The 17,465-nt window shown below is 39.7% G+C and overlaps 2 protein-coding genes across 3 annotated transcripts; both read right to left on the bottom strand.

Moving 5' to 3' along the window:
* Positions 1-535: 535 nt before the first annotated feature.
* Positions 536-2,567, bottom strand: LOC134797964 (lipase 3-like). Of its 2 annotated transcripts, XM_063770302.1 has the most exons (2): positions 2,115-2,567; positions 536-2,078 (listed from the first exon to the last, which is right to left on the bottom strand). In XM_063770302.1, the coding sequence occupies exons 1-2, from the start codon at positions 2,529-2,531 to the stop codon at positions 630-632; spliced, it is 1,866 nt and encodes a 621-aa protein (XP_063626372.1). In that variant the 5' UTR covers positions 2,532-2,567; the 3' UTR covers positions 536-629. The 2 variants fall into 2 exon arrangements, with proteins under 2 accessions (XP_063626372.1, XP_063626371.1); XM_063770301.1 differs by having other exon boundaries at positions 536-2,567.
* A 9,379-nt stretch (positions 2,568-11,946) lies between these two features.
* On the bottom strand, positions 11,947-13,410 carry LOC134798092 (lipase 3-like). Its single transcript, XM_063770429.1, has one exon. The coding sequence runs from the start codon at positions 13,324-13,326 to the stop codon at positions 11,962-11,964; it is 1,365 nt and encodes a 454-aa protein (XP_063626499.1). The 5' UTR covers positions 13,327-13,410; the 3' UTR covers positions 11,947-11,961.
* Between the last annotated feature and the right edge of the window lie 4,055 nt (positions 13,411-17,465).

Genomic DNA, 17,465 nt, shown 5'->3' with positions numbered 1-17,465 from the left:
ATTTCCAATATTTTATTTTGGCTTGTAATTCTCACCACAAATTTAAGGAGTATTTTTTTTCTGACATCATCAGGAACCGTCAAAATTCCACGCAACGCAAATAATAATTATTTATAAAAAATCCGGTCAAGTGCGAGTTCGTTTAATTCACGCACCGAGGGTTCCGTACAAACATTCAATTATCTCATGTCAACACGAAATAAAGACTTTTGACCAGATGTATATAATTGTGCAAGCATAATTGTGTATTTGTGTACAGCGCCACCTATCGGCAAATGTGCTAACTAATTGTCGCGGCCTGGTATGTTGGTTTTTCAGGGATAATGGCCATGCTTTAGGCTACGTTTCCACCAGAAATGTACGAGAAATACGAGGATACACTATTGCATACTCGCACATCTCTGGTGAAAACAGCCTTTATATTTAGAAATACGGCTTATTACAAAACTTGATAGAAAATTGTAAAAAGTTTTTATTAAGATTTTATTGAGTTTAGTAAAGGTCAAGATAAAGGGCTTCTAGTAATAAGATAAAGTAAGATGGACGGATTTATTTATTCATGAAAATACAAATCTTGCAATGATAAATTAATGAACGATAAATTATGAGTAACTAAAATTAACCTAAACTTATAGCTGGTACTGCTGCTTCTGTTCTTGGTTCTTCTCGATGGAGGCGATCAGTCTTTGGTACACGGCTTCAGGGGCGTTCTTGGAGAACTGGAAGTCCAGGTGGCTGAACTGGGGAACCTGGTACGACTCAGCGCGGGGCAGCTCGGAGCGGAGCTGCTCGACATCAGCGGGCTGCGCCAGCCAGTCCTCGGTGCTGTAGTACAGCGTCACAGGCACGCGGACTGCAGACATCTGGTATTTCGGAGCCTGCTCGCTACCGTACACCTTCATGTTGATGGCGGGCCCGTAGTCGTAACGTCTGAAAGTAGTAGCCACGGCCTGGCCGTACTGCTTGATCTGTCTGGTCGAAGCTCCAGCGGGCAAGTGGCTCGTGATCATCGGAACGATCTTCGGGTCGTAGTTGTCCACCATACCGGACATGACCAGGTTCACGTTGGACGCGACGTGCTCGCAGCCGAATTTCTTGGCCAGCATATCGCCGCCGATGGTCTGGATCACTTCCTTCGTGGGCTTGAACTCGGAGTGTCCGAGGATTTGGTGCAGGCGCTCGTAGAACGGGCTGTTGGGCGCGATCATCTTCAGGAGCGGGCTGCGGGTGTGGCTCATGTACACCATTGGGGAGAGAGCGTGCATCATGATGATTTTGTCGTTGTATACCGGGCGGGAGGAAGCCAGGGCGAAGAAGGTGGTGGTGCCCTCAGAGAAGCCGACGTAGTACATCTTTTCCTGCTGGGTGGTGTTCAAGGCGTAGTCGATCATGGCCGGGAGGTCGTGGAGCGCGATCTCGTCGTTGCTGAACTGCCAGAAGTCGGGCTGGGCGGGGTGCTTGCTGACGTGGCGGCGGGAGTACTTGTTGCCGCGGGCATTGCCCATCCAGACGTCGTAGTCGGCATCGGCCAAGAGGTAAGCCAGGCCCACACCGGGGCCGGAGAGAACCCAGTCGTCAGCGCTTCCGAGGAGACCGTGCATCAAGAACACGACTGGGCGCTTCTGGACATCACGAGTCTTCTGCTTGGGCGGGATACGGAACAGAGTAAGGATGTAGCCATCGTCGGTCTTGACGGTGTGCTCTTCAACGATGTACTGGTGCTTTTGGAGAAGCTGGGTGACGTTCAAGTGGGTGTCCTCGTTCTCGGCGGCGGCCATGTACATCTGGTGGAAGGTCTTCTTTTCCTCCTCAGTGAAGTCTTTGACGGTGTTGTAGGCATCAGCGAAGATGCGCTCGATGTCTTTCTGTTCGGCGATGGGGGAGTGCGGGCCGACGGCCATGCGGATGCCGCTCCATTCCACGTTGTCGCCGTAGACGGCCGGGTAGTACTTCTGGTCGTCGCTGCGTTTCTTCTGGTATGGCTTCACCTGGTCCTTGCTGTATTGCGGCTGGTATTGGTCCTTGCTCCTCAGCTTGGTTTGGTACTTCATCTGTTCCTCGCTGCTTCTGAGAGGCTGGTGTTTCATCTCTTCCTGGCTGCTTCTCTGGTAGAGTTGCGGCTCCTGGACCAGGTAGCTGGAGATGGGCAGGGCGGAGTGTTGGTTCCAGATCTGAGATTCCAACGGTCTCTGGTACTCGACGATGTTGACGCGGATCTGCTCATCAGCTTCATGGGAGCTGATCTCGGCGGTCTCGGGGTTGAGGTATTCATTGTACCGGCTCTCCCTGACTTCTTGGGAGTTTCTGTCCTGGTACTTGCGCTCCTGGGACCTGTCCTCGGACAGGGTCTTCTGCCGCTGGTACTGCAGTTGCTGTTGTTGGTCGAGCAGCTGGCCGTACTTGTAGCTGGTGGGGTCGATGTAAGTGAGGGGCAGGTTGAGGGCCTGCATGGGGCGCTCGTGGTGCCTCTTGAAAATGCTGGCGGCGGCCAGGTGCGCCAGACCGAGGCACACTACAAGACAGACCTTCATGTTGCAAGTTTCTGTCGAATATGATTTCGGTTGGACAGTCCGGCCGTTTTATACTGTTTAAATGTTAAGTCAGCGAGTCGTCGCGAGGTTGCATATGCTGCGTCGTCGATTTGGTTTTGATTAGGTATTATTTGTAAGTGGTATATTTACGTGTTGTTATGCAGCAATTATAATAATGTTAGTCTTATTTTTACCTACTGACGAAAAAGGGAGGTAATGTTGTTTCAGTTTCTGAAGATAAAAAAAAATGTTTTTTTTTCCTGTGCATTCACGCTTTCGACATTCGTTTAAAACATTTCATGTCGCATGCACTAGGTACCTATACTGTGCCACTTTTGGGGGATAAATGAGAAAATTAGAAAATAAAGTTCCACTGTAGTTTAAAAATAAACTACAGTGGAACCTGGATAATTGCAATCTCAAGGGACCGGCCATTTTTTGTCAATTAACCAGGGGCCAAATTCGACACGTAATAATCTGACATTTCAAATCCACTTCATATCATCAGTTGATTGTATCGCATGTTCGTCGAATCGCATTCTATGTTTTTCATTTATGCAGGTCGTACCAATTATCCAGGTCCGAAAAATGTAGTGTCAATTATAGAGGTCCTCATCGTTTACGGAACAAATTGGTGCGAAAAAATAAATAAATAGGCGAATTTCATAAATCGTATGTTTATATAAAGTAGTAGAAATAAAAATACATATGTAACTTTGTAGTACAAAAAAAATACTCTAAATATTATTTGAATCCATAAGTCACTAATATAATATGTATGTAGGTATAGATGGTCAAGCAAATCTTGTCAGTAAAAAAAGGCGCGAAATTCAAATTTTCTATGGGACGTTATCACTTCGCGCCTACATTTTTCAAATTTGCCGCCTTTTTCTACTGACAAGAACTGCTTGACCAAGATGAAAGAGCTCATTGTGAGAATCTCTCTCTCTCTCTCTCTAAATAATTTAGAAGTAATTCAAGAAAATAGGCAGTTAGGTTTTGATCCGACCCCTACGGATTATTAGGGTTCCGTACCTCAAAAGGAAAAAACGGAACCCTTATAGGATCACTCGTGCGTCCGTCTGTCCGTCTGTCACAGCCCATTTTCTCCAAAAGTACTGGACCAATTAAGTTGGAATTTGGTACACATATGTAAATTCGCGACCCAAAGACGGACATGTTACGTAAATAAATGAATTTTAAACATGGAGGCCACTTTTGGGGGGGAAATGAGAAAATTAAAAAATAATGTTTTTTAAACTATATCGTGTTACATATCAAATGAAAGAGCTTATATTGAGAATCTCAAATATATGTTTTTTTGTAATTTTGAAATAAATAGCTTAGAAGTTATTTAAGAAAATAGCCAATAAATGACCATGCCCCCCCCCCCTTTATCTCCGAAACTACTGGGTCTAAAATTTTGAAAAAAATATACAAAATTGTTCTTTACCTATAGATGACAGGAAAACCTATTAGAAATATGCAGTCAAGCGTGAGTCGGACTAATTACTTAGTTTCTGATCCGACCCCTACGGGTTTTTTAAAGGCAATTCACTCGCGTTTCTTATATAAAAAATACATTGTTAAAAATTGGCTAATGTACGGAACCCTTGGAATGCGAGTCCGACTCGCACTTGGCCGGTTTTTTATGTTGATAATACTGGGCAATACTGAAAGTTCATATAATGAGCCACTTAGAGATGACGCAGTGAAATAAAACTCTTAAACAAATTTTTGAGTTAGGTACATTTTATTTGGGTGTTATGTGTTTTAAACAAGTTTTTATTAGGTCGACCTGGCCCCTATTTCGCCAACGTGACAGGTCCGACAATTGTCGACATCACTGTTACTGACGTCACAGCAGGCCTTCATAGGCTACGGTAACCGCTTACCATCAGACGGGCGGTGTGGTTGTTTGCCACCAACATGTTAATTAAAAAAAACTCCACTATATCGCCAGTTACTAAATACTTATTTTGCGAAGCTAATGACAATTGTCACAAGAAATACGACGATTGTCACGAAATTCCGACACAGAACTCATTTGCTGTCAAGAATTACCGAAAGTTCTTTGAAATCTTGTGACAATTATCATCATAAACATCGCAAGAGAAATACCTGTTTTTTGCCGATATAATAAAGTTTTTTTTAAATAATACAATGATGGTGACAAACAGGAATACGGCCCGCCCGATGGTAAGCGATAACCGTAGCCCATGAATGCCTGTGACGTCAGCAACAATGAGACTTGTCGAATTGTCGCACCTGTCACGTTGGTGAAATAGGGGCCTGTATGTAACTATGTAATGGAATCTAAGGTAAGTAATTTAACGATCTTCCAAGGATCGTAGCGTCATGAAAATTGGCAGCTGGATATTTCTGATGACAATACAATAATATGATACTGTCGAACTGATCTGATGATGGAGACAGGAGGTGGCCATAGGAACTCTGTGATGAAACAACGCAACCTAATTGTGTTAGGGGTTTTTAGAATTGTCTCGATGAGTATTAGTTGTCTATCGTAAGAAAAGTACAGTCAGCGATAAAAGCTTGTACCAAAAATGAAATTTTTGCCAAAAACTTATTAGGAATGCAGTATGAAAATTGTATGTGGAACGTTTTTATAATTTGAAATCGAGAAATTGTTCGTGCTAGAATTTTATACGACTTTCATTTCAATGTGCCCTCAGTCGATAACAATGTCGTTATTCTTCGAATTTTATCTCATAATAAAAGAAAATGTTACATATCTAGAGTTTTTGAGATTACAGGAACTTTCAGTATGACCTAAAGTAGTCATGTAACGACGGTCACGTGCAATAATTTATAATACCTAATAGATTTTTATAATTGTAGGTAGGTATATGTTAGTTTGTAAGGTAAGTATGTATCTATGGGCAGGGGCGTATTTACACTATTTACCCTAGGGCCATCCGGGCCATGGCCCGGGGCGCCAACCCCCGCGGCATATGCCGCCCCTGGCGGATTGCATTTTGTTTTTCAAAATACGCCACCTGTCTATGGGACTATGGGCCTTAGTTCCCTGAAAATAAATAATTTTACACGATCCTAATTTGTACAGCCATACTTAAAACGATTTAATGTATTTTGTAATAGTGTATTCTTGCCATAAATACCTATCAATAACGACCTAAGCTATATCTATGTCACATGGATGTTCTCGTCTAGGTACATGTTTAGTTTAGATTAGAGTTAGAGTATTTATCAAGCAGAATGTAATAACATGATCATGTCACATTTCTCAACCGATTCTCGTGCAATTTTGTAAACAGGTTCAATAATTAAATATATTTTTTTAGACGATTAAATTTTCGGAAAATTTTCAATACGCCGGAGCCATACCACGTGGTCTACAGCTCACATAGCCAGCACTAATCACTAACACCTTATAAAACAAAGTCCCCCGCCGCGTCTGTTTGTATGTATGTTCGCGATAAACTCAAAAACTACTGAACGGATTTTCATGCGGTTTTCACCTATCAATAAAATTATTCTTGAGGAAGGTTTAGGACTAGGTGTATAATTTCTTAAGTCGTGCGAAGCCGGGACGGGTCGCTAATAGTACTTAATAATTATAGGTATGTGTAACAAATTTCAATCGGTCTACTCGGTCTAAGTATTTTCGGAGCAAATTGGATGTGATCTACGGACAGGCAGACAGACACTCAAATAAGGTGCAGTTTTTTTCTTTTGAGGTAGGTAGTAGGTACTGAATCCTAAAAATACCTAAACCGTTTTAATTATTTAATCTGCGAGACCGAGCTTTGCTCGGTAAACATGTTTATAAAATATGCATATAAAAACTCAAAAACTGGCCAAGTGCGAGTCGAACTCGCGCACTAAGGGTCCCGTACAGTCCCCTGCAATATTTAATATGTTACACAACGAAGGCCGCAAAAATATCTGACACGATCTTATTTGTATAGCGTGTAAGAGTGTATCACATATTTTTGCGGCCTTTGAAGAGTAACATATTAATTATTGCAGGTGACTGTAAAATTACGCAAAAAAATCACGTTTGTTGTATTTTATTTTGTTATTAGTTTTTGTTGTTATAGTAACAACAGAAATACATCATCTGTGAATTTCAACTGTCTAGCTATCACGGTTCATGAGATACAGCCGTGACAGACAAACGGACGGACCGACGGACAGCTGAGTCTTAGTAATGGGGTCCCGTTAAAAATGCGCGTTTTTCCAGGGATAAGACCTAGCTAGAGTTATAGACCAAGAAAAGTCTGCAACGATTTTGATAGCATACGGAGTGCAAATGTTATTTAATACACACCTTTGTTACCATAGAAATAAGAACGTGTACCGATATATTTGGTCACTATGACCGTCAATATATTCGATGCTGACTGTACCAAGTCACCGGCGCGTGTCAATTCAACGATTCATTTGCACATGTTTTTAATTAGGTAACCACTTCTGCTGACATATGCTACGCCAGCACCTTACATACAATGAACTAGTTATTTTGTTACTACGTAATTTTAATTCAACTTATTGTAAAAACTACATGAACTTCGAACAGATAGATATGTTTAGCAAGCACATGTGTGGTCCCAAATCGCTGGAAATTTTAGAACCATGTCACATTTAGGAATAGATACGATGAATATTTTAGAACTATGTCAGGAACTCTTCCATTAATTCAGGCAGGCATAATCCTAAAATATCCTGAGTGACCGACTGAAAGTGTCAGGAGGTAAATCCTACTAGCTAATCTTCTCTTCTTCTAAGTCGGTCCCTCACTGCTGAGGATCGTGACTCCGCTTGCTAATTTTTCCTATGGCAGCTCTAATAGCTAATAGAACGCCATTAATTGTTCTTTCACTGATATGTATGTGTTAAATTGGTAAATACCAAACGGTGTCGCCATCTACCCAAGTATAGGCCAAAGGTATGACGCCATCTTACCGAGCATAGGTACATTTTTCTTGATTTTCGGAGGCACGTTTTTAGGGTTCCGTACCCAAAGGGTAAAACGGGACCCTATTACTAAGACTTCGCTGTCCGTCCGTCCGTCCGTCCATCCGTCCGTCCGTCCGTCCGTCTGTCACCAGGCTGTATCTCACGAACCGTGATAGCTATAGACAGTTGAAATTTTCACAGATGATGTATTTCTGTTGCCGCTATAACAACAAATACTAAAAACAGAATAAAATAAAGATTTAAATGGGGCTCCCATACAAAAAGTGGTCAGTATTTGGATGGGTGACCGTTTTTTTTTTGTTTTTTTTTTTTTTTTGCATTATGGTACGGAACCCTTCGTGCGCGAGTCCGACTCGCACTTGCCCGGTTTTTATTTCTTATGGCTCCTCTACACGATGGGCCAACGCCGGCGACTCCAAGGGACGCATTTATGCGTTAGAGGGAGCAAGTGATATTGCTATCTCATTCTACCGCATGGCTGCGTCCCTTGGAGTGGCCGGCATCTGAGTAGGTGACCGAACCAGCGAAGTCTGTGCGCTTTCGTTTCGCCGACGATTTTGGGTTCGGCCACTAACTCCTCGATCTCGGCATTTTTCCGGATCCTCCAGGTGCCGTCATCTCTCTGAATAGGTCCCAGGATCTTGCGAAAAACTTACCTAATATTAACAATATCAATTTACCGACCAAAATATGTAACAACATCAATATCATTGACGTCAATCATCATTACTTACACTATTATTAGATTTTTAGTTTTTGTTTTCGGATTGTTTGTAGGTACATTCGAGGTTTTATTTAATCCTTAGACAAATTTTGGTCATGCGTAACAAGCAACTAAGTTATTCTTAGGTTTTAGTTCTAGATTTGCATGATTTTGGTCCTAGGGTTTAAGTTCTAGATTTGCATGCTGCTACACTACGTAGTTAATCAAGTGTTACCTGATAACAATAGTATAATAAATAAGAATCTAAAAATCTAAACACAAAAATAAATTGGCTCGCCCATAAAAAACATCGACATCTAAACAGCCAAATAGTACCTATCTATGTAGGTACTAAATCAATAGGTATTTTTCCCGATTTCGGGGTGTTGGTCCCACAGTAAAAGTTGTTCAGTAGGAAGCCAATTTATTAGCGGTATCCAAAATAAAAATATCAATTAAGTAATGCAAACATATACCTTACATTAGTTACATTCTTTATCTGAAAATTCCATTTTCAACGTACTTAAGTAATTTTTTTTTGAGATACCGTAAAATGGGGTGAGTTGGGTGAAATTTGACTTTCAAACCTCGATAAAATTTTATTTTTACATGTGAAAACTGAATGGTGTATATAATAAGTGGTTCGGGCGTTTGTATTTTAGTTTGTATTTTATTTTTCATAACTTTGACGATAAAGAGGAAAACCCACCTCACCCCGTAGTGCCTCGTATTTGGGGTGAGAGGGTTTTTCATACAAAGGTGATTTTGGAAGATTGTTGGATCGATTTTTTTTATTATGAATATTACTATAGCTCCATTTTAAATTGGAATACATTATTTTTGTAGCAGTAGCCTTAAAAACCCACCTCACCCCCCTCTCAATCCTTCTCTCCCCATTCATAACCCATAGCTCCCCGCGAAACCTACTCACCCCGTTTTACGGTACCGCTTCGCACGGGTGAACAAATTATACACCTAAACGTTCCTCAAGAATCACTCTATTGATAGGTGAGAACCGAATGAAAATCTGTTCAGTAGTTTTTGAGTTTATTCCGAACACACAAACAGACAGACGCGCGGCGGGGGACTTTGTTTTATATATAAGGTGTACATAGGTAGTGATAATGGTAGCTTACATCCGAATGAACTCGATGCAAACAACTTTGCCTAAACATATAAAGGCCGTATAGATTGGGTTTGTGAATTAATTGGCGTAGGTATATTTAAATATCTCTACTACGAAGCAATTTATTGATATATCCGGTATTGACCTTCCGCACATAAACGAGTTCGAGTTATATCAATGGCAAGAAACTATACACAATTTTATCACAAAACTCAACACATATATTACGCAAGTATACATAGATGAAGTCGCGTGCAAGCAATATTTAATGTAGGTATCTATCTATCTATCTAATCTAATACCTTTACCAGCAATTCTTGTTTATTAAAAAAAAACTGTTTATTTATATATACATATCGACTACCGTAGGCTCAAAGGGCTTAACGGACAAAACGCGATTTTTCAGGAGAACCAAAAAACAGTTTTGTTTTGAGAAAAAAAATCATAACTTTTTTGTTTGTTTGAATAAACTGATGCCTGTATGTGGCTTATTCTTAACTTTTTGAGAGCTTTTAAACTGATTGCTTGAACTTATAATACAATGCTTATTTACGAAAATAGCATGTCCGTTACGCCAAAAAACACGACTGTTTTTAAGAAGGGCGTCCCTTACGCCTCTTTTTTATAGTTTATCTTATTAGAAAAAGGGCGTAATGTACAGAAAAAATAACTGTTTTAGTACCATTTGGCGTAAATCCAACAATTTCTTTGCAATATTGGCAACTTGCATTTAAGGAACTCTATACTTCTAAGTACTATAATTTACAATATTTTTTTCAAAACCTTATGGAGATGTATTCACTGTTAAGTTTTATTCCCCATTTTTGTTAACTTGGAAAAGGTCGTTTTTTTTAGCCACAATACCAATATTTTTTTTTTGTTTATATTATTTGAACAGAATCACTGCTATCCTACCATCTATATTTTTTTATGTATACCTATCATAACAATTTATAACAATTACTTTTACTATAGAAAGTATGTATGCGTTATTCCTGTTTAAATCTTAATTTGATTATACATTTTACTTTTACACACTATAATACTATTAGGTACAATAGTAGTTTTGACATTTTGTATGTCTGTTCAGTAAAACTTAATGAATATGCGATTATTTATGACATAACATCAGAGTAAGTAGCAAAAAAGGCATATGGCCAGGCCTACGTACTTCTATGGATGTAAATCCAAACGTTATAGACAATAACTTTTATAAGGTTAATCCTATAAATAAGGGTATGGTTAAACACATATTTTATCAAATATAAATAAGCAGAGTTTATTCAGCACAAGGGAAAAAAAAGAATCAGTAATCAATAATTACGTCAATCACATTTTAAATGTATGTCCTGTCGGCCAGGATTACAGCAAGAAGTAGGTTTATATTTTTCTACAAATGAATGAAACCTTCAACAAAAACTAAAAGATATCAGTCTAACCTTAATTAATCGCCATAAATATCATTTGAATATAGTCATGTTTTATTATTTTCATAAAACTGATGAAAAAGGTACCCACTAGTTCAGTATAAATTGTCAAATTTTAGTAACCCTATAAATAAAGCATTAATGAGCACATGAGCAGGTAATGCAAGTACCTACTAATAAAAAAATTACAAGGAAAGAACTAGGTCATCCCACTTATACACAAAACAGCAACAATTATAAACTCGAAATTTTACATAGAATGTTGGCGTATCTCTTACATTGAATTCTCTAACATTCGTATAAATATCCACTTGTTGTGGGCGTAACGTACATTTAGCACTCAAGAATCTACTGAAAATAGGCGTAACTGACAAAAAACTAGCACAGATTTAATAAAATTTCCGATGAAAAAGGGCGTATCGTACAAAAAGTTGGGAGTTACGCCAAAATGTCTCACAACATTTTTTTGAATTGGCAGATACGGCAAAATGCGTTGGATAATTGTGTTCAAGCATTGATTTTTCATAGGGCTTATCGGACATTTTTTTCAAGTTATCGAGACGTTAAATATACCATTCGATAGAGAAAAAAAAACTGAGTATAACTGCATTCATAACTCATTTTCGCCATTTTGTCCCTTACGCCCTTTGAGCCTACGGTAGTCGATATGTATATTTCGGCACAGTATTTCGGGGATCTCGGAAACGGCTCTAACGATTTCGAAGAAATCTGCTACCTATATGGGGGTTTTCGGGGGCGATAAATCGATCCTAGCTAGATCGAGAGTCTTATCTCTGGGAAAACGCGCATTTTTCAGTTTTTATATGTTTTCCGAGCAAAGCTCGGTCTTCCAGATATTTTAATGCAGTACTACCAGTGTACTACGAGTGGAATAGAAACACATTTCTTTATAATTACAAATTTTTAATCTTATCTTAGTCCCCAGTGTTTTGGGAAATTAGGGACTACATTTTTTTTGTAACTAGGCTAGATATAACCCTCTTTAAGGATGAGTCACGCTAGACCGGGCCGGGGCCGGGCTGAAGCTTGCGGCTCTTCGTTTTCTATGGAGAGCACCAGCGCCACGTGATCACCGACCATTCGTCATAGAAAATGACATGCCGGACGCCTCGGCCCGGCCACGGCCGTCTAGCGTGAGTCAACCTTTAATCTCTCGTGTCCCGGGATTATTTTTTTCGAATAGTTTCCTCATACTCGGATCCGCGTTCCGACAATCGAGGGCTTATAGTAACGAGTTAACATTTTACTCAACGGCTCATAAATAAGTCGTTTCACATCCTTCGCGAACACATAGTCCATATGGTTAAAGTTTATCGACTGCACCATGTGTTTGTCGACGACGTTGGGCAACTTGTCTTGCAACGAGTCGACGTCGCGCGCGTCGCAAAGCCAGTCGGCGTCGCTGTACACGAGCGACACGGGCGGCGACACCCGCGACAGGTCGTAGTCGGGCGGCTCGCTTGACCCGTACCGCTCTAGATTCTCCGTTTCATCGTAGTCAAATTTCCTGAACTTCCCGGAGATAATCCCTTGCCCGTAATGCGCCAACTGCTTTGCTGATGCGCCTGAAGGCACATGGCTTAGGATTACTGGTAAATTAGTCACGTTAAGCTGTTCTATGTTATAGCCTGTCGCCAGAAACATTAGGTTGGTACACATGATTTCAGCAGACTGTCCACCGCTGCACGCTATTCTTCTAAACAACGTCATCAAGGTATTATCGGGAGCAAGCTCATACAGACCGACACTCTTTGCAAGACTGTGAATGAATCCTCCTGTGGGAGCAATAAATCTTATGATAGGACTCTTCATGTGTGAGGTAAAACCTATTGGCGACAGTGCTATCATGCGTTCAATTTTCTTCATAAACTCCGGGCGCTCGGATCCTAAGACCCAGAAAGCAGTAGTCCCTTGAGAATGCCCGATGTATTTCAGCTTCTGTTGTCTGGTAGCGTTTAAAGTGTAGTCGATCATGGCTGGCAAGTCGTAGTAGCCAAGTTCGTGCCATGAGAAGTCCCAGAAAGCGCTTTCGGACGGATCCATCTTGGTGTGATTTCGTGAGTATTTGCAGCCGCGCGAGTTTGCCAACCAGACATCGTAACCATCTTTTGCTAGCAAATACGCTAATGCGTTGTCTGGTCCAGCCACTAAATAGTCATCTGCACTTCCTAATAATCCATGCTGAAGAAACACGACCGGTCCGTCGCTGGGTATCCGGAACATCTTCAGAATGTAACCGTCTTCAGTTATGACTTCATGCGTTTCAACCGGGTATCCGTATTTGGTGATGAGCTGGTCACAGGTAAGGTGGCAGTCTTCGTTGCTGAAGCCCGACTTGTATTCGTCGGTAAAACTGTCGCTGGTATTCAGGTCGGTAAAGAGATTGCTGACGCGGTTAAAGAAGTTATACGTATTTGCGAGAAATCCGGTAAAGTTATTTTCGTTTGAAGTTGATGTGTCTGTTTCTGAAGAGGTAGAGTCCCAGAATGATTCTAACTGTCCATGGCCTGAGGCAATAATTAAAACCGCAAAAATGAATATCTTCCCGGCCATATTGCGCGTTTGTAGGTCAATACTAAACTGATCTGTCGCGTAGCTTTGTTTTAAACAACGAATGATTCCTTATCTATCACAAGTGTTACGTGATTTACGCGGCCAGCTGCGTTACTTAGAAAACGGGCCAAGCGAATATTACCTACTCATACCTTATAAATAATATAGGAAAAATAATATAGCAGATGAAAGGAGCGCTTGGTGCTCGTTAACTCGGTGTGTGAAAGACGTACATTCGGAAGATTGCGGGTGATGAGATTAGGGACCGTGACAAGTAGCGTATGCGAAGAGAGGCCTATATGCTCGTCAGTGGGGGACAAAAGGCTTTAAATTATGATTAATATGATGAAGACGACATAGATACCTACTACCTTTTTTATGATACAAGAAGCAAATGAGCCGACAAATCGCCTGATTGTAAGCAATTACTGACGCTCATGGACACCTGGGTTGCGAGTGCGTTGCATTGCCGGCCTTTAAGATGGGAGTACCGTAAAATGGGGTGAGTAGGTGCATAACTGACATTCAAACCTCGATAGAATAACATTTTATTTTGATATATGCAAACTGAATGGTGTATACATATAATAAGTGTTCCGGACGTTTGTATTTTAGTTTTTATTTTATTTTGGGTAGTTCCATTTCATAACTTTGACGATAAACAGGAAATCCCACCTCACCCCATAGTCCCTCGTATTTGGGGTGAGTTGGGTTTTCATACAAAGGTGATTTTGGAAGATTGTTGGATCGATTTTTTTATTATGGTTATTACTATAGCTCCATTTTAAATTGGAATACATTATTTTTGTAGCCTGCCTTTAAATCCCATCTCACCCCCCTTTCATGCCTTCTCTCCCCATTCATAACCCAACTCTCTCCGCGAACCCTACTTACCCCATTTTACGGTACGTACGACTAACTACCATTGTACCTACTTACCAGTAAAACCCTGTATGTTTCGGGTAGGTAGTGGGGTAATCCCACTGATAGTAAAACTGTTTTTCTCTGATTCATTACCACGTGCGTTTACAGAATGGTAAACAACAGGGTCGAATCCGGGTGATGGCAATTATTCGTGAGTTTATCACGATTATATTGTTCCTGACTTATGGATGGATATTTTTTTCGTGACTACTTATTACTTTTATTTAAGGGACCCACAGATGCCACAGATGCCACAGACAGCCTACGTTATGGATTTCGCCTCTGTCTTATTGATATTAGTAGTAATGAAATAAAGACTTAACGAGATAAAAAAAATAGGTAAGGCTTATTTATCATCATCGCTTGTGTGCATGAAAAATAGCAATCCCTGAATTGATAGCAGGCAATAGATAGGTTACTGGGATAGTGCACCTACCGGGTATCGGTTTATAAATAAACACCTATCTAATGTAGCACACATACTCAAATAAGAAAATTAAATAAATCTTTATTAACATACAATATATATACAGTGGTACTACTAAACGAAATTAATAACTAGCTTAAATCTAAAATAGGCCCTTGAGGCATTGTACCAAGGATGCTGGCGGCATTTCCTCGCTGTATCGCAATGCTGATACGTTGTGCGAGGTAGCCGCCAGCTCTTCGGTCACCAGTTACGTCAACCAGACGCTTCGCGATTTCTGCGAACAACTTATGCGCGCTGGGACCCCATAAGTATGTACTTACAATGAATTCTAACCTTTTAGGCAATGTGTGACAAGACAAAGTCAGCGGCACTTTTGTTAATAACACTTATTATCATTTCATGTTAGAGTTCAAGGGCTTTGTATTTTGTATCTCATGCGTCACATCACATTAAACTTGTTCCGATGTCATATTAATCTCATAAATTTGTTAAATAAACAGATATACCTCCTCGCCTCTCGGTCTTCAATTGGCCAATTTTTAGGTAGGTAGGTATCTAATATTATTGTTGTCGGGTTTTATTTTTCGTTAGATTTGGACACAATTTGGTTGGCTTTGTGACGATTACACAATAAACAGTACGACGCAACTACCCGCTAGCTTCACTCCGTGTAGAAGTGTCATGGCGAGTGGGTGGCTGGCGGAGTGCACAAGTGATAACAGTTGTTTCATTTGATCACCCAGTACACAACGGAGCCTGGACGTCACAGATGGCGACGAGGGTAAAATATTACAAAAAAATACGGAAAGGAAAGGTAACGGTGGCGGCAAAAATAAAAAACAAATCTAAGGTATGGAAATCCTAACCTAATAGCTACCGTATTTGTCCATTTCCTCCCGAGCTGCCGATTGTATTCAGGTAATACAAAATTTTGGGCGAGGTGATATTCTGTGTAACGAGTGACGTACGGTTGTACATAATACGAAAATATTAAAACTGCAACGATTTTGTTAGGCGGGACTTACGTAAGTAGGTTATGAAATTCCAAACTCACGTAAGAGGAGTATTAAAGAAACTAATGCAGAATTTAAATATTACTGTAAAAACGTAGATCTAGTACCTATACCTAATTTTATAGTTTTGTTTACAATCAATGTTAATAAAAACAATTATGTATATGCACAGTTGATTTTGTCGACTGTTTACATAAGAACAGTGGTTAACTTTACAACTATTATTGAGTAAATAATTGATGGTACGTAGCTCGGGAGGAATGTTTACTAAGCAAAGAAGAAATATACGCGTGCTTATTACACTAACTCTTTAAGAATGGCTACTGTGCGTGAGCCTGGTTACCAAATGTAAATCCAAAAGTGTAATCAATGCAAGATAGATCAATAATTGGGGTCACTACAAAAAATAATGTACTCATGTTACATTATTCCTATGATGTGGCACCGACGTATTAGCCATTAATTTTTCCATGAAATGACAGAAACGAATATGCCGATGGTTTGCGTGTTACAAATACAGATGGTACATGGTTTATTTTCTGACTCAAAATCGTATATTAGAATTCATATGATATAAAGGGTAAATAATCAAACTACCTTCGCGGAAATCATGATTATTATGAGTTGTGTATTTACCGTTCATACTTAAAATATACCGACCTACTTAGTCGTGTAATTAAATACTAAGATATTTTTACATGAGGGAACGTATAGAGAAACCTGCATATCAAGTCGGTATAGTTGTATACATTTTATGGACCTTATGTCCTAAAAGAATTATTGTTCGGTTAAAATAACCAGTTATAATCAATTGAAATGCTATTTATAGCACGATATGGGTATGAATCGATGTTAACTTGGTGTCGATTTAACATGTAGTTATATATACATAGGTATGTGCTGTTTATGATAATAAACAATGCTAGCAAGTAACGGACCAGTTAAATTATCAAGGACCTTTACGATGTCAAGTGAGTCAAGAACTATAGATAGCGTACTTCTAAGTACGATGTACTGATGAATGCCAAGGGCTTTGTTATTGTTTTACTGTAGGAGTAGACACGTAAACTCAGCATCAAATGAATTGAGTAGTAAGTCGGAGTCGGACTAACAAGAAAAATAAATTGCAAGAAGTAAACTGTACATCACATCTATGCTGCAGTTGGTATAAGTAATAATTAGTAGGTTGAAACGTTCAACTGGTACTAGCAAAACAAATAGTTAGTAGGTTGAACCTTTCAACCGGTACTAGCAAAACAAATAATTAGTAGGTTGAAACTTTCAACCGGTACTAGCAAAACAAATAATTAGTAGGTTGAAATGTTCAACTGGTACTAGCAAAACAAATAATTAGTAGGTTGAAACTTTCAACCGGTACTAGCAAAACAAATAATTAGTAGGTTGAAACTTTCAACCGGTACTAGCAAAACAAATAATTAGTAGGTTGAAACTTTCAACCGGTACTAGCAAAACAAATAATTAGTGGGTTGAAACTTTCAACTGGTACTAGCAAAACAAATAGTTAGTAGGTTGAAACTTTCAACTGGTACTAGCAAAACTAATAATTAGTAGGTTGAAACTTTCAACCGGTACTAGCAAAACAAATAATTAGTAGGTTGAAATGTTCAACCGGTACTAGCAAAACAAATAATTAGTAGGTTGAAACTTTCAACAGGTACTAGCAAAACAAATAATTAGTAGGTTGAAACTTTCAAACGGTACTAGCAAAACAAATAATTAGTAGGTTGAAACTTTCAACCGGTACTAGCAAA

This window comes from Cydia splendana, chromosome 16 (genome assembly GCF_910591565.1).
Source record: "Cydia splendana chromosome 16, ilCydSple1.2, whole genome shotgun sequence".
Taxonomy (NCBI): domain Eukaryota; kingdom Metazoa; phylum Arthropoda; class Insecta; order Lepidoptera; family Tortricidae; genus Cydia; species Cydia splendana.
Note: the sequence above shows the minus strand (reverse complement) of the source record. Positions and strands in the feature narration are given on the sequence as shown.

What these genes read in the sequence shown, in the direction of transcription:
- LOC134797964 (XM_063770301.1), bottom strand. Translation starts at nt 2,531, where the DNA reads ATGAAGGTCTGTCTTGTAGTGTGCCTCGGTCTGGCGCACCTGGCCGCC.
- LOC134798092 (XM_063770429.1), bottom strand. Translation starts at nt 13,326, where the DNA reads ATGGCCGGGAAGATATTCATTTTTGCGGTTTTAATTATTGCCTCAGGC.